The sequence below is a fragment of the Medicago sativa genome, chromosome 1 (assembly GCF_051527215.1).
Source record: "Medicago sativa cultivar Bolivia chromosome 1, Bolivia_mono, whole genome shotgun sequence".
NCBI lineage: Eukaryota > Viridiplantae > Streptophyta > Magnoliopsida > Fabales > Fabaceae > Medicago > Medicago sativa.
The window spans coordinates 27,069,454-27,090,963 of record NC_140749.1 but is presented as its reverse complement, the minus strand read 5'-3'; the positions used below and the strand labels follow the sequence as shown (position 1 = coordinate 27,090,963).

General features: G+C 34.1%; 2 protein-coding genes and 1 long non-coding RNA gene across 3 annotated transcripts; 1 reads left to right on the top strand and 2 right to left on the bottom strand.

Moving 5' to 3' along the window:
* The first annotated feature begins 5,668 nt into the window (after positions 1-5,668).
* Positions 5,669-6,232, top strand: LOC146953889 (uncharacterized). The gene is made up of 2 exons (XR_015030245.1): positions 5,669-5,763; positions 5,922-6,232. It is a non-coding gene; the product is annotated as an uncharacterized LOC146953889 (long non-coding RNA).
* A 5,323-nt stretch (positions 6,233-11,555) lies between these two features.
* On the bottom strand, positions 11,556-15,697 carry LOC146953888 (serine carboxypeptidase-like 45). Its single transcript, XM_085712210.1, has 11 exons — positions 15,324-15,697; positions 13,912-14,013; positions 13,732-13,827; positions 13,507-13,599; positions 13,358-13,428; positions 13,071-13,265; positions 12,850-12,936; positions 12,632-12,750; positions 12,227-12,319; positions 12,011-12,128; positions 11,556-11,768 (listed from the first exon to the last, which is right to left on the bottom strand). Exons 1-11 carry the CDS (start codon positions 15,565-15,567, stop codon positions 11,622-11,624), a joined length of 1,365 nt encoding a protein of 454 aa, XP_085568336.1. The 5' UTR covers positions 15,568-15,697; the 3' UTR covers positions 11,556-11,621.
* A 1,338-nt stretch (positions 15,698-17,035) lies between these two features.
* LOC146953887 (protein SIEVE ELEMENT OCCLUSION B-like) lies at positions 17,036-20,887 on the bottom strand. The gene is made up of 7 exons (XM_085712180.1): positions 20,601-20,887; positions 20,417-20,506; positions 19,487-19,920; positions 19,168-19,262; positions 18,865-18,998; positions 18,022-18,507; positions 17,036-17,900 (listed from the first exon to the last, which is right to left on the bottom strand). The coding sequence occupies exons 1-7, from the start codon at positions 20,823-20,825 to the stop codon at positions 17,259-17,261; spliced, it is 2,106 nt and encodes a 701-aa protein (XP_085568306.1). The 5' UTR covers positions 20,826-20,887; the 3' UTR covers positions 17,036-17,258.
* Between the last annotated feature and the right edge of the window lie 623 nt (positions 20,888-21,510).

Below are 21,510 nucleotides of genomic sequence, written 5' to 3'. Positions count from 1 at the left end.
TATTTCTTGTTTCCGGGCTGAAGCGGCTGCATGAAGAAAAAAACAAGTATTCAAATCACCTTCTCTTGAACCAACTGGTTTTAGCACGTTGGCTCCAATACATTTCATCTTGCACCATTAAATAATTGATTTTCGACCTAACAAGGTAAAAATCGTGTTTTGTTCAGAAATATCATGATAATGGATGTTGGCTCTTAGTTGATCGAGTTCCTTTGTGCATGCATCAAGTTGACACCTAAAATTAACAAAAGTGACACGACTCCATGACTGAAGTTACGTCGCACATGCATAGATATATGGTCCATAATGTTTTCTGTAATATCGTTGTTCCATCCTTTATAAACTACTTCTTTCACTTCTGAGCTTTCCAACCTGCATTGTCAAAACGAAACTGTGCATAATTACAATGTAGAATAATAATATAACAATGATTCATAAATGGAAAATCTAAGATGGTATGTGGAAATTCATGGAAATTGCCACATTAAAGTATAATTACAACAAAATAAAATGGACCACATTATGGAGTTACATGTAAACAATATCATCATCAAATACAAAATGAAAACACATAATATTAAAATAGGATTAACTAAGGTTCCCACGATTCTCCATTACTCCTACATATGAGGCTTATTTCTTGTAAACTATTTAAACAACGAGGGGACCATTACATCTCAGTATGTTCCTGTTGAGGGATACACTAAATCGAATATTTCTTGGTGCGAGACTAATCAAATAAGATCTCTTTATATTTTCAGAAATGATAAGTAAACACAACTTTTTGGACAAATACTAGACACCATGGGCAATTAAGTAATTTCAGATTTAAAACACAGGGACAATTTTGACATTCCATTCCCATCCTCCTCTTCTTCCCTATTCTCTGCGACCCTTCTCTTCTTCTTCCACCACCACCAGAACTTCTTCCTCACCCTTCTTCTCCAACTTCTTCCGTGTTAACTCCAACTTCTTCCTGTGCTGACTTCGACTACTACCCAAAACTTCCCGTTCTCATCCACATCCATGTCGTCCGCTTAATACTCACTACCCTTCAGATTTGTACTCTTGAACCACCTTCACACCGCTGGTGCAATCAGAATCGAAGTTTATTGGTTCTCCTTTATTTGGGTCGGACTCGGATCCTGGTCTTCTCCCATAGTGATTCGTTCAATAACAAAAGGGTTATTTCCTTCATGCCGTCGGAGAACGACGACGGTGAGAGAGCGGTCGTCGGTCGTCGGCGAGTGACAGAAAAGAGGAAGATGATAGAGTAACAGAGGAAGAGGGTGAGTGAGAAAAGAAGAAAAAAAGAAAGAAAGAAAAAAAAAACATGAGTGAACAATGCAATACGTATATGGTGTCGTATTTGTGTTTGTTGTTTTGTGTCTTATTATCATTCCTGTTATATTTTATACGTGTCAAATTGATGTTAACTTAAACAACGTGGGTGAAATTACATCTCTGTATGTTTCAAATGAGAGTTAAACTAAAATTCGACTAAAACGACGTTATTTAACACTAGCGAGAAAATATGGGAACTTACGTGTATGTCTTTCCGCTCTTTATATTGCATTAATGTTTGAAAATTATGAACAGTGTTTGTTTATAAAATTTTGATTGTGATTAAAAGTAAAAGTATAAATACTTTTTGCTTTCAAATTATTTCAATGACACCAACAATATTACAAAAAATATATAATCTAAATTCTTATTTTTTTTAATGACACCAATAACAATATATTTATTATAGAAAAAGTTGTTTAATGGTATAATTGGGATAATGAAAAAGTAAGTATATATTCATCTAGTTTGTTACACTTTTTTAAGATAAAGGAAAAAACTGGACATATATATACTCATATCGTGTTTGTTACACTTTTACTTTAATAATTAAATTTAATCTTATCTATTTGTTATGTGTTATTTATATTGAAAGTTGAGAGTAATTTTGGAAAGAGAATAATCCAGCCCAAAATAGCCAAAACAGGCTATTTTCTTTATATAGTATAGATTACTTACTAATGTGCAGACGAGCCATATCGTGCTTGTCTGATTTTTTTACTGCGTTAATGTGTAGATAAATCTTAAAATGTTTCTTTGTGTAATTAATATGGGTCTCAAATTTTAGACATGAGTCCCACCCAAAAGCGGTGGAAGGATGTGCTCGTCTGTCCTTTCATTTTTATTTTGTTGTTGCACTAACATGTTTATATATATGATTATGTTTCTTTTGTGTAATTTGATAAAGCTATAGGCTGAGGGAGTCATAATGTAGCTTGATAAAGCTCTCTCCCTGGAAGTCCGCCTTAAAGGTTAGAAACTTGACCCGTTGTCGTGGCTTCTGGGTTTTTGAAGGCCTGACAATGCTTTTAGGAGTATCTTTGCAAGGTTATAGGGATTTATGATGTCGTGGCTTAGTGACATCCAATTTGGGGTCTCCTAGGATCTTCCAGTTACATGACCATAACTTCGTGCCATCCAGTCTAGTGCTTCTCAAGGTCCTCGAGTTACCAGAATCGTAGCTTCGTGTTGTCTAGTATGGTGTTTCTTGGGATTGATCCACACCTTGAGTTGTCTCTTTAGGTGAATTGTGTTTTTTGACTTGTTGGTCTTGGTCCGCCGCTGGGGGGAGATCGAATGTCCCGATGATAAGTAGGGGCTGCAGGGACTTGTGTCTTCCCAGCTTTCCTACTTATCAGGTTTCTTCACCTCTCCTTTGAGGGATTCCTATGTTCTCATGGTTCCTATCCCCTACGACCGGGGCGTAATGGCAATACTTCGAGGTCTTTAAGTCATTCGTGGGTGGCCTGCTCCTCGGTGGTGGGTTGATTGGTGCCCGAAGCTCGTCCCAAAGTGGTTGAGGATCGTCCTGTCGAAACATGGCTGATTGAACTTCCGATACCTTGTTCCTTGATGGACCCGTCGTGTTGGTCTGTGATTTATTCACAAGTTATGATGTGGCAGCTGTCTTATGCGGATGCGACGTTTCCCTGACTCAATGGGACACATGACATTATGGGTGCAATGATGACCCCTGTTGAACACGTATACCAGTCTTCCCTACTGATGAATCACGTTCGTTGGTTTCCTCTCCAACTCAACCATCGGATCCTCTTGAGACTCGAGGGGGCCTTTCGTTGCCTATTTAAGGGTGGGACTTTTTCCTTATTGATTCCCATTTGTTTTTCCTTTCCTAAATTTTTTTCCTCTCCATTCTTCCGACTTCGGCGAACTTTCGTGCATGTTGTTCTGCCTTCTCCTAGTGAGTGTTCTTTCTCATACCCTTAGCATTTTGTTTGATTTTGCCTCGCTGGTGGTGGTGCTACTATACTGTATGAGAGTTTGGCTTTTCCGTGTTCCGATCAACTATCCTGCCGGAGGGCTTTTGATTCCTGCTGGCTATCTTGAGTCTTTCCCCTTTGTGAAGGAGGAGTATATGGGTGCTCCCTCGATTTATAGCGACCCGAATGAGGGGAAAGCTTTTACACCTTCATTTTTGTCAAATTCTTCAGGTGATTGGGTGGTTGAGCCCCTGCCTTTGAAGATCTTATATGCAGCCGTTGAGAGTACTCGTTTCTGATGTATGAGTATGTGTACGAGTCATTGGGGCTCGTCTTCCGCTCTCGACCTTTTATGTGGGAGTATTGAACTAGGTGAAGGCCACCCCTTCTCAGCTTCACCCCAATGATGGGGATACATGAAGGCATTCATTCAGCTGTACGAATGGTACATGGTGGTGCCTGACCTGCCCATTTTCTTCCATATGTTAAGGTACCATTGGGATGCGCCTAAAGGTTCTCGACTAAGGACTTCCTATTTTCGGGGGCTCATCTCCTTTTACTGGAATCAGTTATGCTTCTTAATTCCCTTTAAGGAATCCATCAAGAACTTCAAGTTCCAATTTGTGGTGTTCGAATTGCATTTGCGCTCATTTAGTAGGGAATGATGGTGAAGAAGTGTACGCTCCTAGGTTTCGTTTCTTGTGGTCATCCAATTCGTTCGCTTCTGATGAGGGTACCCCTCCTCTTTGCTTCGAGATGCTTCATATCGTTCAACAAAGATTCTTCTGTAACCATGTAGAATTCGTTGGCACCTTTTCTCCCTCTCTGGTAATTAGCAAGAAGACAATGGAGATTACTCATCGGGATAAGCAAGGGTTCGATACGCCTTGCCTCCTGAAGTGTGAGACCACCGAGGAGTCCATTGACCTCCTTGGTAAGTTTTCCTTTTCCTTCTACCTTTATTTGTTTTCCTTCTGTATCTTTTTGACCTCCTTTCCGTTTTTTTTATAGATGAGATGCCTCTCAAGTCTTATCTAGATAAGAGTGGAGATAGGACCGTTCGTCCCATGGAATCAGCGGAGGAATCTGCTACCGAGTCGGAGGACTCCTTAGATAATGAGGGTGGATCCCTGACCTTGGTAGTTCCATGGGTTGAGTCTTCTCTCGGTTTGGCTTTGAAGAGGAGGAAATGCTTTCTAGGAGAGACGTCCTGACCCGTTGATATTGCGGCGGTTGGTGTTGACACTGCGAAGTTCGGGCCACTCTATTCCCACCCTCTTCCATTTCTAAGGGTGTTTCGGTGGCCGCATGAATTTCTTACATGCTGAAACTTGTGTCGCTCTCCTGTTTCTTGTTGGCTGCTTACCAGTAATTTTGTAGTATGAAGCAGAGTTTGATCGCCTCAAATGACAATCTCAAAATCCCAAAATGCCTTTCTTGAAACAGAGTAGCTGGACAAGACCTCCGAGTTTGAAAATATCACTGGATTGGTAAAGGGTCGGAGGAAGTTGCTGAGGTCGTGAGACTGGAGAACGTTCACATGTCTGGGGAGTGCGAGAGGCTAGCTCGTCTCTTGGAGGAATCAGAACGAGCCCTGCATGAGAAAATTTTATAAGTTCCTTCAGATGTGGCCGCCCTGTAGGATTGGAACGAAGCTTTGGACGCTGAGGTTGAGGGTATGAAGCAGGTTTTGAATGCCATTGGACGAGACTCCATTGAGAATGTTGTTCACTAGGAGGAATTTTTTTCACAAGATCATCGTCGACCCTAACGAGCAGGACATGTTCCGCGTCGTGGGGGACAATGAATTTTTAATCCTAAAGGAGCCCTAATGATTTGACGGACGCCGTGGTGGAGGATTCCTTGAAAAGTTAGGGGAAGGTGATGTGGCACTTCAGAAATATGAAAAAGAAAATTAATTGTGGTAAAAATCATAAATATGGAAAATCAGAATATATGATTTGGCAATTAATTGTGGTCAAATTTTTTTTGAAAGGTTTCTTTAATAGATTAGACAATCATTCAACGATTTTTACTGTCATTGATATCACTTGAATTAGAGAATCAAATTTTTTGTTCCATTTTCAAAAAGAAATCGCTTTTTTAACCTTTTAATTTTTAGTAGGAATTTAACCTAAAAATCCTTTTTTTTTGTAACCTTTTAATCTTTTTAGTAGGAATTTTGACCAAAATATTATGACCAAACATTTCAGTTTTCACACATATATTTTGTAAGATTAATAAATAATTTTGTAACCGTTCTTTCTCCAAAAAAATTCTATGAATGGTAATTAATAAAAAACATTATTAAATTTAAATAACTTTAATGTAATTTTCCTAACACTACTTAATTCTCTAGTCAGTATAAATAGCCTAGTACAAGGTGTTCATGTCACCTATCAAAACAAAATGGCCTCTTGCATCAATTCTCTCCTTTTAACCTTTCTAGTTATTTGTGTTTTATTTGCGATGGTTTCAGGTAAGAAACTAAATCAATAACTCGACTTTGTTATGTTTGAAACTAAAATACTTAGATTGTAGAATATGAGTGATCTTTGAAATGGATATATATTTTAAGTTAAAGTTTCTCCACAGTATTAGATAGTATTTCTAATGTAGTTTTAATGATTGTTGCAGGTGATGTCCCATTTCCAAAAGGAAAACGTTGTTTTACTTCAACATTGTGTCCAACTGGACCACAATTTTGTGACCGTTTTTGTCGAGAATCATTGGGTGACCCTAATGGTGGCTTTTGTTTCGATGGCCATGGCGTATGTTGTTGCAACTAGACTTTTGAGATCATTTTGTTTGATGATTGTATATCTACTACAATCACAATCATTAAGATGTTTATGAAAATAAGTTGAATAATCAATATTGTAATTTTAATTTGAAATAATATTAAGATTTTTTATTATTATTAATGAAAAGTCAAATTTATTATAAAATATTTGCGAATTCTATTAATATTATAATAATAAAAATATAAATAACATTAAATTATTAATAATATTGTCAGAAGTACCTATACAATATAGACCAAAAATAAGTTGAATAATCAATAATGTAATTTTATAAAAAATTATATTGTTAAGATTTTTATATTATTAATGAAAAGTCAAATTTATTATGAAATATGTGCGAATTCTATTTTTATATTATAATAATAAAAATATAAATAATATTAAATTATTAATAATATGGGTTAAATAAGTTTTTTTTTATCCCTATAAATATAACGAATTTTGATTTTAGTCCCTACAAAATTAAATTGATTGTTTTCATCCTCACAAAATATTTTACCGTTTTTTTGTCCTTAATGACTACTTTATGTTCATGTAAATGTCAAGATTATAACTCTTTTATGGTCAAATTGTATTCATGTATGTCCGTTTATTACGTTCAACATTTATATATTTATATTATGTTCAAAAAATGTCAAAAACATATCAAAATTATATCCATTAGGGACGAAAAATAAAACAAAATTTTTTGCAAGGATGAAAACGTCTCATTTTATTTTTCAGGGATTGAAATCAAAATTTGATATATTTATGGAGACGAAAAACTTATTTAACCCTAATAATATTGTCAGAAGTACCTATACAATATAGACCAAAAATAAATTCTTCTCCCATGATTAGATACAACATATGTATTTATCCTTATGTGTTTAGATCAGTTGGTACAGACAATGCATAACATATTCAACATATATATTTTCCTTTCTTTCATTTCTTTAAAAAAAAACATATTTTCCTTTTTCCCCTAAAAAAGAATATTTTTTTTCATCTAGTGAGAATAATGTATTGGTTCATGCCTCTCATGTCTTTTATATTTTAATGCTTTAATAAAAAATAAAAATGAAAACTCTTTCAACAAAAAAAAACTACGGTGAATAACCCAGGGAAATGGATCCACTCCTGCCATATTCTCTCCAGCTGCCTCTCCTGTGCGGTTCTCGACCATTTGATTAATCTAACGGTAGAGTGTTAATTAGAGGAGAGAGAAACTTGAGTCCACTTCTTTTTCTTCAATTTTTCAGCAATAAATTTTACAGAATAACTTCATCGTTGTTGTTACAATGCTGTAATCTACCCAATTGTTTTTGCCTAGAATATCATACCTATGTGCCGTGAATTTTGTATGAGCATTGAAGAAATTTAGTTTTTATAATTTGTTGAGCCAATTAAAAATTATAATATAACATAAAACAAAGTTCTAATTAGGATTTCGTTCTAGTTTCAAAAGACAAACAAATCCATCTTTAATCTTCATCACTATCAACAAGAACATCAATTTCAACCACCCAGGATACAAACATACGGAATCTACCTTCATCTCTGTCGAGAAAAATTAAAGATTAAAGATGGATTTGTTTGTCTTTTGAAACTAGAACGAAATCCTAATTAGAACTTTGTTTTATGTTATATTATAATTTTTAATTGGCTCAACAAATTATAAAAACTAAATTTCTTCAATGCTCATACAAAATTCACGGCACATAGGTATGATATTCTAGGCAAAAACAATTGGGTAGATTACAGCATTGTAACAACAACGATGAAGTTATTCTGTAAAATTTATTGCTGAAAAATTGAAGAAAATGAAGTGGACTCAAGTTTCTCTCTCCTCTAATTAACACTCTACCGTTAGATTAATCAAATGGTCGAGAACCACACAGGAGAGGCAGCTGGAGAGAATATGGCAGGAGTGGATCCATTTCCATAACCCAGTAGTATTTCTTTCGGAGAAAAAAATGGAGTATTGTTTTTTTACTTGTGTGTAACGTGTGCCGACGCACGGATTTAGTTATCATGCATCGAACAATGCAATCGGACTCATACAAACGAATATTTACAAACGAAATTTATTACTCCCTCCGTTTCAAAATGAGTGTCGCTTTAGCGAAAAAAAATTGTTTCAAAATGAGTGTCGTTTTCAGTTTCCAATGCAATAATAACTTTCTCTTTTCAATTGTACCCTCCAATTAATACTCTGCACACTACTTCCAAAGTATTACTTTTAAAACTAACCAATAGTTAATAAGGATAATTTGGTAAAATAATCATTCTCTTTCTTTTAATCATTGCATTTCTTAATATGTGTGCAAACACCTAAAACGACACTCGTTTTGAAACGGAGGGAGTATATTATACCATTGCGAAAACAACTTCAGGATATATATTAGGTGACATAACATAAAATTTACGAAATATTTTTCAAAAAAAAATAATTACGAAATAATAAAGCAAAGTACAACACCTAAACTTTTCTAAATCACACAAAGCAAAGTACAATAGGTTAAGGAATACATGTGGTACAATAAGAAGTGACTAACTTATACATCTTCGATACAACTATCATAATAACCAATGAAATTCAATCCGCCAACCTGCAAAGTCTTTCATCACATCACGAACTGCAAAAACCAAACCAACAACCCGTTGTGGCAAGAAAACTTATGAATACCAGACATAAAACTATCACCTTGTTCATCAGTAGCGATTACACAAACCACGGCAATATTCTAATCTATGTCTCTACTATTACAAATGGTTATAACCCATGCAAAGCCTAACAAAGGGAGAACGCTAACCATCATTATTCCTAGAAAACCCATCCCGAAATCTTCAATATTGATGACAAATAGTAAGGAACAAAATAATGACAAGTAGAGTGATACAAATAAGAAAAGATTTAGCTATTTTTAGAGAATTGATAAATAATTTGTTAATGATGTGAAAATAATGAATAAAGATAAAGTATTTATAGAATGGATTTTAAAAGTGTCTGTTACTGTTCATAGTTGTTGGAATACCTTGATTGTGTTTACTGTTCATAGCCGTTGGCAAAAAAGTAATAATTAACTGTTTATAACCGTTGAAATAATTTACCGTTTGTAATCCTTGGATAATGAGGCAATACAGATATGATACAGTACCAAATACGACGATACGAAAAAATTTCAAAATTCAAGATATGATATTGCCAAGAAACATTAATATAAAAGTTAAATTTTAAATTAAATAACTAAATGCAATATATACAAATATAAGTAATATTGATAATAAAGAAGGTTATGTTTTTTTAATTCTTAGGATATTCGGTTTGTATTAGGATATACGAAAATTCACGAATCAATGGAGACTCTACTTTTTTTAATTCTTTTAACCATTACATAGTAGCGTATATATATATATATATATATATATATATATATATATATATATATATATAATATATTTCTGAGCACCTCTATACCAATCTATCGGTTTCTTCCTAACATATTTTCTTCAATTGATTTTTTCAAGAACAGGTTTATAAAACAAAGGGAAATGTATGAGCTTGCCTAAACAAAGAATAAAAATAAATTTATTTTTTTTATAATAGAAGGAAAAAAAGTTTATATGAATAAATAGATTCTTTATAAAAAAAAAAAAATCACATGATATTATTTTAGAATTTTATAGTTTCGACGGATATTTAACTTTAAAGGTGAAACTCAAGTGTTAAATAAATTTGTTTGTAAAAAAAAAAAAACTTAAAATTTATCTTATGGTTACAATGTTTTTCTTCCTGATATACTAAGACTAGATTAAAAATAAAAATAAAAAACATGCTCTCTTTTAGATTGGCATTCCCGCCTCACCACTTTGCTGCCTCTCTCATCCTCAATTCAAACATTCCTTTTAACTATTCGGATGCAGTGGTGGGTGGTGCGATGATCAGCGTTGGCCATCAGCAGTGTGAGGGATAGGAGAAGTATTTTCCTTTTTCTCATAGAGAAAATGCAATCTAGACTTGCTTCTTGTTAAAATAGATTGCTAAATAAACCTAGAAGAATGGCTCTTGATTCATTGTTCTTTCCTCCATTCTATCTTACTACATGCAGATTGCCTGGCTTCCCCATAGTATTTGTGATAGCATCGATCAAACCACCCGTAATTTCATTTGGAGAGATGCTAACTAACAAAGGCATTCACTTGGTAGGTTGGAAAAAAAATGCTCGCCTAAAGCAACAGGTCAATCTAGGCATGAGAATGTCAAGGGAAACTAGCATTTGTCTCCTTGGTAAGCTTGTTTGGGAAATGATTCAATCCTCAAAAAAGCTTTGGGTCGATCTTTTATCTGTCAAATATGCTGCTAGATTGAATTTCCTCCATGCAAATACAAAATCTAGCGACTCAACCACTTGGTCATCTTTAATTCATGCAAAAAACATCATAAAAGACGGTTTCTCATGGCACATGTAGTTCTTCTTTTTGGCCTTTCCCTTGGAGTTATTTTGGTTACTTAGGACACTTAGCACCCTACGTAGATGTTAATGACTTGCATCTGACTGTTAAAGACGTGCTCTTCCCAACAATCCCCACACTCTGGTTCTTTAAACCCATCTCGCTCCCTTAGTTGCGGACTCCATCAACAACGTTTTTGTCAAGTTCAATGCATCCCTTGAAGATGATTTTATTTGGGCAAGTAACGAAAATGGCACCTACACTATTAAGATAGGGTATTCTTGGCTTCTTTCTTGCATGGACCCGGTAACTTCCTCTTATCCTAATCTCTCTTGGTCTTGGATTTGGAAACCTCGTCTTCTGGAAAAATTGAAATTTTTTATTTGGTTGACTTGCAAAAAATTCAGTGCTAACTCTCTCTTTGCTCAACCATAGAAAATTTGCCCCAGTGCAATTTGTGTGCGATATGGTCTCCAAGAGGAATCACTACTTCATTTTGTGCGTGACTGTAATTTTTCTAAAAACATTTGGAATCATGTAGGTTTCATTTGGAATCTTCAAGGGACCATCAAGCACATCTCTTTGACTATCGAGCACAACCGTTTTGGCAGTCCAAAACATATATAATGCATATCCCACATCATTGAGATTGATTGATTCATGTGATCATTGGAAGCAATATTACAATTAAATAATATTGTGTTGCATTGAACTTCCTTTACTATTGCATTTTGTTTGTGATGTTTTAGTTTACTTAACTTTTTTTTATGATGCCAGGACTTATTTAAAGATAATTAGAAATATCTAAATTGACGATAACAATGTAAGAGAGTGAAGCAGGACCGGCCATTAACGGGAACATTAAGTTCGATGGAGTTGAGCCTCCAATTTATGCGGGCCTAAAAAAATTATATGAGTCCCCAATTATGGACTATATATATGTTTCAATGTCCTAAATCCTAATGCTTTTTTAATTTCATTGATGCTCTATATTGTAAAATAACATTAAGTATTAAATTAAAATTTAAAAAAATTATTTGACCACAAAACAATAATGATAATTATGATTACAATGATGTTAAATATTACAACGAATTTTTCAATGTTTTGGAAGTTGTTTTCCTTCCAAAAAGGCTTTGAAAAGCACCAGAGACCTCCCTGGTTGAGAAAAGGGAGCTGCATGACCTGCTCCTCTTATGGTTGCAAAGGACAAGATGTCCCCATAAACTTGGGTTGACCCAGCAACCTAAACAATCAAATATAAACATAAGTTAGTTTTAAAGTGGTGTAAATGACTTAACAGTTTTAGAAAGGAAAAAAAAGTTAACACTCAGTTAGGATTTTGATAACATTTACTATTGTGAAAAAGTTCACAGAAACAAATATACTATTGTGAATGATTTGTTATTTTTCTTACAAAACTATTGTGAATGACGTATCACCAAATGAACCCATAAAATAAAAATCTTATCCATTCTAAATGTTTACCTGTCTTCCCATAAACCAAGGTCTATAGGCCCCTGTTGTGTTCAACCCTAGTTCCTTGGCCAATCCGATCACTAAAGATCTCGTCCCAGTCAATGGTATGACCGAGTCTTGGTCACCACTGCAAGACCAAAAAATAGCTTTGATTAAATGACATTGACTAACTAACTGGTAAATGTAACGACAAGTAACAAGTCGGAGGAAAAAAATTGGGGTTACCTGTATGCTAGAACCCTAACACCCGACTTAACAAGTTTCCCTAGCATAGAGATGGTAGGAATCTCAAGGTTCTGAAAATCATATACCATAACTCTATAACAGAAAGGAAATATTGGTATTAGCACTACATCTCATATCTATAAACTTTTGACAAAATGAGTTAAATTATTCTCACAATAAAAAGTGGAAATGAATGGATGAGATATAACCAAGTTGAATGAAATTTATGTTCTATTTATATTACTATTACTATTCTATTTAATTTCGTCTAAATCGCCAATTTGGTCTCTTATATTGAAAAACATTTTGTAAATCAATTATATATGTAGACCAAAGTTTTTGGAAGTTGTAACAAGATCCAAACTCTATTGCTAAGTCGTCTATCGATCAGAGTGTAAAACTTACGAAGTACATGTTGACCAATTTCCCACAAGCTGTGTATGCAGTGCCTTCTGCACTTCTTTCCTATTTAGATATACGACAGTTTCATGTCCGACGCACACATCTATCTTCTCTGCAGCTTGCTAATAAAAGATGGAAGGAAGAATTAGAATCTGAACATGGGAAAGAAAAGAAAAGAAAGTAGAGAATTTAGATTGACAGAGAACGGGAGTTGTGTATACCAGTTGAGTTAACGCATATGCCTGTTGTTTTCCTGGTGGTGGACAGACATCAAGAGTTACATCCATTGCATCAGTATATGCAGTAACCTGTCCAAGAAAAGTAAGTTAAGTTTAATTGTAAAAGTCTGATCAATTTTCACCTAAACTTAATTTTAAAATATGCCTCCAGAATGTCACGAAAATTATTAAGAACTAGTAGATTGGCTAAAATTAACAGTTACCTCCATTGACAACAGCCGATTAACTTTATCACATGCGTTACTCAGTTTCCCAGTCCGACTTTGTCTTTTAATTTCAGCAACACTGCATACTGTTTTCAACATTTGATATGTTGAATCTTGAATATGTCCGTGAGACCACAAAAATTCAGCTCCACTGCTGAAATCCGTGTTGAATTCAAGAAGGGGATTTCCTATCTGCAAAATGTTAACAAAGGAACAATGTTAGTCAAAAATTATAATTTCCTATCCGAAAATTATTTAAAAAAATATTCCGAATTTATACTTACTGCTATCCCCTTCAGTCGTATGTTGGCTTTCGTTTGAAGGATTAGCTCCGCAAGCTGCGGGGCAAAGTGACCTGAAAACAGTAATGAGGTTTTAATTAACACAACATTCAAATTAAAAATACTAATCACTTCAAACAAAAATCTACTACCTGCGTAGCTCTCTCCGGTAATAAAGAAATCACTTCTTTGATACATGGGAAATCTGGAGAACCAGCCCTGTAGAAACAACAGATTATCCCTTGCTGCATATATAGCAAGGGAATAGTATTATTTCGGAAAGAAAAAAAATCAAGGGTAAAAATGTCAGAACTTGAAGTTTACTGAGATGATTCATTGAAGAAAACAAAGTAAAAGAAAAGAGAAAAGAAATTAACCTGTAATTTGGTCATTCACAAGAAAATAATCCGACTTGTTGGCTGAATATGAGAAGCCAACACCAATCGGAGAGTCTAAGTAGATCATGTTAGCTACTGCAAAAAGTAGAAATATAATTTTTTTTAGTATAAGCCAAAAAAGTACGAAAAATCAACAATATAAGAAACTTGTTGTGTTACCTTTGTTCCAACTGAATGAGTTTTTCACAAGGCCCTTCCTTGTTGGCTTGAAAGGACCATGCTCCGAAAAGGCGCCTTGACCTACTGAAGAGCAGCCAGGTCCTTCAAGATCCAAAACAAAACAAAACATCTTAGATCAATTCAAAAATATTTTAAAAATAGTCGGCAACAATATTCACTATTTGATACAGACTTTGTTATTAGTCATTTAGGATTGTTTTTAGTAAGTCAAGTTTTCTGTTTATGTATCCCATATAAATACGTTTCATTTTGGTCCCTTAACTTATACTCCGTTAGCCAAATAAATCTTTTCCGTTAAGTTTTATGAAAAAATGTTAATCTTCATCCTTTTCTTTCATGAGATCCATCATCCAACCCAGAATTTCAGAAAATTCATCAATTTCATCACCTCCATTCATCACCGAACTTAGAAAAAAAGAAAGAAAAAGAAAACACAACAAAACCTCCTCATAACACATTGGTGTGCACTATACGAAGCAAAATAACAAAAATATTTGAGAAATAAACAAATTCAAAGTGTAAATAAAGAAATTACTAGCTACTAGAATGAAAGTGCAACATCACTGACTCACATTCATATTCAAGTAGCATTACAATTAAAGCTTTTGATCCAAACACATAGGGCCAATTATGCCAGCTATCCGATTCTAATGTTACGAAATTAAAATTTGGAAATTGAATTCTCTAGCACATAGCTAAACACTCTCGCCTCTAATTCTTGCAAGTTGAATGTCCTTTGGCATAAATGTAAGTTGTAACTCTGGGCATGAACAATGCATAGATTTATGTCTTTAAATCTGGGCATGAATAGTGCATAGATTTATGTCTTCAAAGATTGAATTGAAACTTTGAGGATTAAATCGATGAAAGTGAGATTTTGATTTAGGGAAAAAAAAAAGGTTTGATTCAAGAAAGAATGAATAAAAAGAATTGATTAGGGTTTTCAATTTAGGGGAAAATTGAACATTAAAGTTGAAATTGGATTATTAGGTTTGTTGAGTTTTTATTTTTTCCTGAGATTAATGATGAAAGGAGGTGATGAAGATTAAAGTTGATGAATTTTCTGGAATTCTGGGTTGGATGATGAACTCATGAAGGAAAGGGATGAAATTAATGTTTTTTAATAAAACTTAACAGAAAGGATCTATTTGGCTAACAGAGTATAAGTTAAGGGACCAAAATGAAAACAACAAATAAGTTAAGGGACTAATTATACAATTTAGCCTAGATTTGCTAAACAACTTTCACCTAAACTTAAGTTTGAGAAACTTGTGACATAAACTAGACATGCCACCAGAATGTAAAAAAATGTTAGGTCAAATTTTTTGAGAATACAGTTAGTGTTTTGAAACAAAAATAGTAGATTAGGTAAAATAAACACAGTTACGTACCTCCGTTTAACCATAATACTAGTGGTTTTGAAGCAGGATCAACTTCTGCTTCAACGAAATAGTAGAAAAGGGCTCTCTGGTGGGTTTCATCAATGGTTATGTGGCCAGAAAATTGTTGGAAGTGAACTATGGGCTGATCAGGTAAGCTTCTGATCTTGTCACCTTCCAAAGTTGATATCACTCCTCCAATAATGAACAAAAGAATTGTAAAGATAACACATAACTCGGTGTTAGATGTCTTCATGGTATGAGAGATTTGGTGTTGTAGAAAACAAGTGAAGAGAGGTGGTGAGGCTAAGAATGAAGTTGGAGTGAGTGGTGATGATGATGATGATGATGGAGTTTGTGTTGAAGGAAAGAACGAATCTGGGAATATGGGAATGTGAGTCTAAAGCACTCGTAGTGATATGTGTGCTGTAACAGTAGTATTCCTTACCACACTTGGTAATTTTAATTAGTGGGGTAAAAATCTTGTGACATGTTCCACTTAACTAAAACATGAAAAAAGTGGTGGATTCCAATGTGTTACTCAACTAAAATACTTTCATGAGATGAGACCCTTTGCACATTGTACCATGTTTCCGTTTAAGGCAAAGACGTGTGAATCAATAAACTAACCCACTTTCACTGCTTTTGTTTCCCTATGTGATGCTTTTGTTCCCATTTCTACACACATCAATTTTATGTGGGATCAAAGCTCAGAAGATTGGTAAAAAATATGCTTTTGGTCCCCCCAAGCCCCAAGTGAGTGGGATTGGTAAAAATATGCCATGGGGATGATGAGTTCGACATCTTTCACAGCTGACCCTGTTCTGGAGGCGGAAGTGGCCACACCGCCCTTAGGCTCGACCCAACAAGATGTGGTGATGTCAAAGCAGCTTGTTGATCAGATCTCATCTTCTGAGGTAACGAGCGAGTTAAGTGATGGTGCTACTCAAGGTGGAGGCCTAGTTGTAAAAGAAGATATTCTCCTTATGAATAAACTATTGTTTATATAATCCTTAGGTCTTAATTAATAGGTACTTTAAATTAATCCAATAAAAAAGATAAAAAAGATTCAAGGAAACCCTAATCTCCACTACTTATCTGAATCAACCAAACCTAATTTCACATTGTGCAAGACAATTAAAAACTTGCAAACCCGTATTTTTTTTTACTGCTTTTTAATCAATAAATTTAGTAAATTGCTAAGTTGAACGACAATTTTTGTGGAGACGATAACTTGTTGCTTTATTGTTTTTTACGATTGGATGCACCTGCCAATCCGTCCATCAATATACACCAAGCATCAGCTTGTGGGGGACCGTTAAGAATTCAAGAAGAAGAAGATATTACTTGAGGAACAAGTTATCTCCCATAACTCTAACTAACTTGCCACATAAGCATGTACAATTGTTATGAAAGTTATAAAGACCCTGAAATAGAACTTGTTAGGTTAGACTTGATAGTTGGGTTAGACTTGAGTTAGCTTATAAATAGTATTCACCATCATTGTAATAAACTCAATTGATGATAATAGAGTTTTTTTCACTATGCTCTCAATTTTCTCTTCTAGATTTCTCAATTCACTTTCTTAATATTAAGTGTGGTTTACATCTTTCAAGTGGTCTCTATATGCAAGTTGTAACCCAGCACAAAGTTATCAGATTAAGAGAAAAAAATTACTTAGAACTTGTTAAGACAATAATATAGATAAAATGATAAGATTAGAATAAATAATAAGACAAGAAAATTTCATTAATTCATCAAGACAAAACAGACATTTGAAGCCATTATTTAAAACAACCCATTCAAGGGCACACAAAAGGCTTAGATCACATCTGTTACATAACCAACATAAACAAACCAATGAAAACAACAACAAAACATGACACACAAATCATCATAAAACCAAACATTCAACAAATGATTCCAGAAACCAACCAAACAAACACATCAAGACCTTTTCTCAATCTGAACAAAACCACCACCCTCAGCAGGAGGAGCTTCAGCGTTCTCGTGAGTATGACCATGGCAACACTTGTAGCTAACAGAAGCAATCTCCATTGTTCTTCCACAGTTTGAATCAGGACAGTAAATAGGATCAAGAATATCAGAAGGGTAATTAGCCAACTGCATATTAGCACAAGCAACAGGAAAGTCTCTTCTCTTCCTCTCATAATACTCCTTAAAAGCAACATCAAAACCAGCTTTCTCAAGCACTTTTTCTTTCCATATCTCAAAATCCACAGCAGTTGCATACATTTGATCACCGCGACCGAGCAGTTTCACATTTGGTCCTTTGCTTAGTAGAACCCAACCTGGCTGGTCTTGTTTGAGACAAAGCAAGCTTTTGATTTCATCGATTGTTGGATCTTTGTGTTTCTTTTGAAGCATGTTTGCAAATAAGTTCTCTATGCCAATCCAGAAACGAGGAACGATTCTTTTGTCTTCTTTTCCGAAGTGGAAATGCTCTATTACTGCATCAGCTTTTCGGGTGATTTCGTGCCTTTTGATTTTCTCGATTGCTAGTGCAAAGTCATGCGTCCATTTTGGGTCTGTTCCTCCATATATGAAGATGAATGTGTCCCCTTTAATCTGATTCACATTCACGTTATATAGAATTAACCAAACAAATATTCATTGAAAAGCATAATATTTAGCAAATTGAATTCCCTTTAGCAAAAATAGTATTAATAATTGCAAAATTTGTACTTACAAGGTCTTGGAGTCTTGGATAAACCTTCTTCATTTCAGCCCAAAACCAGTTCCACTTTTGAGTAAGTGACTCATCATCTGTGGGACGAAAAGGGAAAGCATCTATTCCCCAAACAAAAATCATATGCATTGCATTATGGTTCACAATCCTACCTAGAGGGTTCAGAACAGGTAGAATTGGCTTATTCTTGTAGCTCAAGTCTTCTCTTATCAGCCTTATTCCAGCCAAGGGATAGAAGTACTCAACCACATACCATGGCATTTCTAGCTTCAAGTTATCAAATTCAGCTTTGTGAAGTAGGGTCCAATCATCCACAATTGGGATCCACAAGATCTTGAAATCTTCTTTTCTGTATCCTTTTAGTTCTCTTGGTTCTTCTTGCAGTCCAACGTAGATGGATTGAAGAAGACGAATCTCGTCTCTTATGCTGTCTAGGCCTGAAATGAATACCAACACATGCTTCCTCCTAAACACTTCGATGCTAACCTGTTGAATTAACGCGGAAATTAGAGACGGAAAAAAATAAGAAGCTATTTACTCAATGAAAATGATTTCACAAAGTAAACGGACCATAATGTTGTATGCTTTATAATTTTGAAAACTACTAAAACTTGTTATTTAGTGACAAAATATATTGGTCCCTCTAGCAACCGATTTTGCTACTGATTTTCAAATCAGTAGTTAAAACAAGTTTGTGATCGATTCAGAGATTGATATAAAAAACGTCGATATTAGTTGCTATTGTTAGCGACCAATATAGCGGACAATTCAGTCATATCATTAATAGTTATCATTAGGTTTTTGATATCTTTAAACATGAACCACATTTGAATATTAACTAACCATTTGTCTGTTCAAGCCATCAAAGACAAGGGGGTCCTGAATTTCATTGTGGAAGACTAAAACCTTCAAAACCTCAACAATTTCTGTTGGAGTTTGAAGAACCCTCTTACGCCTCCAGTAATCTTCTAGCTCACCTGCAATATGCACACACATAAATTATAATCGGTATGCGATTTATTTTTCTTCATTGATAGTTCAATGTATGTATGTTTCCAAATAATGCATTAAAAATTCAGTGTTTGTAGCTCCCACTAAAAAAAGCAAATAAAGATAAAATGAATAATTAAGCATATAAATAATTACCTATATGCTTTCTGCTCCTTGTAAGATGAGCCTTTAATTTGCTTACAATGGAAGCAAGTTTGACATCATAACTTGATAATTCATACCTATCATCCCTGAAAAAAGTTCATGAAAACACTCTCATGAATATTACTCGGTCTGATCCATATTAATCGACACATTAACCTTACTATATGTCAATACACCACTTTGACCACTAATATCATTAATTATATATCGGTAATAGTAATGAAAAAAATGATATTTTAAAAGTATTTATTGAGACAGATCGAACAAACACGAGTTACGAAAAGATATTCCAAGGAATCAAAGTACTTACGAATCACCAAAAAGAAGATCAAGATGATTAGCACAAATAATAGCAGTAATGATAGCCCAATAAACAGCAACAGGAATCTCTTGCATAGCTTCAGACAAAGCAGGAACATCTTTATGTTCATATCCTTTTGTTGAAAGCTTTTCCAACTCAGTAATACACTCAACAGCAAACAAGAGATTCTTCACCAAACTGTTGTAATCAGCAATGGCTTGTCTATTCTTTTCGACACTTTGAACACGGTTCATTATTGCTAATGATCTTCCAAGTGAGTCACCACTTGGTGTTTGAACTAGGTGCCAGAAATTTCCATATTCTAATGAAAATGCAGCTAGTGCAAAGATTGCTTTTCCATCCCATGTATGGGATTTCAGCTGATCAAGAATTGACATTGTTGTCATGTGAGCATGGTGCTCACCAGGAAGTGTGCTCATCATCTACAAATCACAAAATAATTTAGTTAGAACTTAGAAATAAATTTCACATTTTTTGTCACAATCTTTTCCTAAGTTAATTTTTTAATTTTTTTTTTGTAAATGAAGAATTTAGATATCCCATAATAATATGTTCCTTTTAGTTTCTCATAGATTACTTCCAACGGAGGTAATCTTATTGCAGATGCGTCAAACACTAAATATAAAGACCTTTTAGCCGAGATTCAAGTCTTGGTTAGAATTTTCTTTCTATTCTCAATTGCCTCTAGAATAAATATATAAGCAAAAATGTATATGTATTTAGGTCAGATTAGACCAAATACATGTATACAAGTTGTAGTAAAGACATGTACATGTTAGAATATTGCTATAAAATAAAATGTACATGTTGGTGTATATTTCATTTAAAGAGTACTCGTTAATATCATGTCATTTTTAACCTATACAATGATCTGAATTTTAAAGTCAAAAATGTATATGAAATTGATATAAAAATTACCTGGGCAGAAATATGCTTCAGTTTACGGATAGGAGGCTCATAACCAGATAAGGGAAGTCTGTCTTCTACAAGACCTACAGGAGTCCCAGTCTGCCAAACAAATGATACAATATTTTTCTTCATTAATTCACAATTATATTTGGAAGCGAAAAAATGTTAATAATTAGTTGTGAGAAATGTATACCTTGGATGCAACACTATCAGCGACTGCACTGGAACGCTTGAGAATGTTTGAAGTGAGATTGAAAAGTGATTCCACATCGTACCTTTCACCGGTGTGGACATGAGTTAGGTAAACGGTTTCGAGGATCTTATCATCACTCCATGCTAATGGGTTTGAAGTTTTTCCTTGTTGGCTATAAGCTGACACATTACTTGCAAGTGAAGCTGGCGCCATTGAAGACGACATGTTAGGCCAAGAAAGTTATTATTATATCTCTTTGGAGCTACTATGGTTTTGTTGCAAATGATGTTTTGTTCTTTTGTTGTTTGGCCTATTTATAAGGTTGAGAAGAGATAATAGTTTACACTTTGTATGACAAGTTTTCAAAAGAATAAAAGAAATGGCTGAAATACATGTTTGTCCTTTATCTAGCTTAATGTTAATTAGAGTTTTAAATCATAATTTTAGAATGAAGTATCTTCTAAACAATTGTAAAATAGTCACTAGTAACACCTTAAATAATATTTTATTCGTCCGATTTTTTTTTTTATAAAAAAAGAAAATCTCTTTAATTAAATTCTATAAGTTTCAATTTGATCTCTTGTCAAAACAAAAAAGTTTCAAGTGTATCCCTTATCTTAATTTTTTTTATTACTTTGATCAATTAACTTTATAAAAAACTTAACTTGGAGCACATGCTTTTTATTTTTTGGTTTCAAAGTTGTTTATATAATGACATTTATATATTAATGCTATCTCTTATGTTGTTTCAAAAAATAGTCTGTTATTTTTTTTTTGACTGAATCTAATATTAACCTCTAAATTTTTTTTTTTTTTAAGAAACCTCTAAAAAGATTTTTTTTTTTTTTTTGAAGAACTCTAAAAAAGTTAAAAGTGGACTCTTATAATTTTTCATAAATTTTAACAAAAT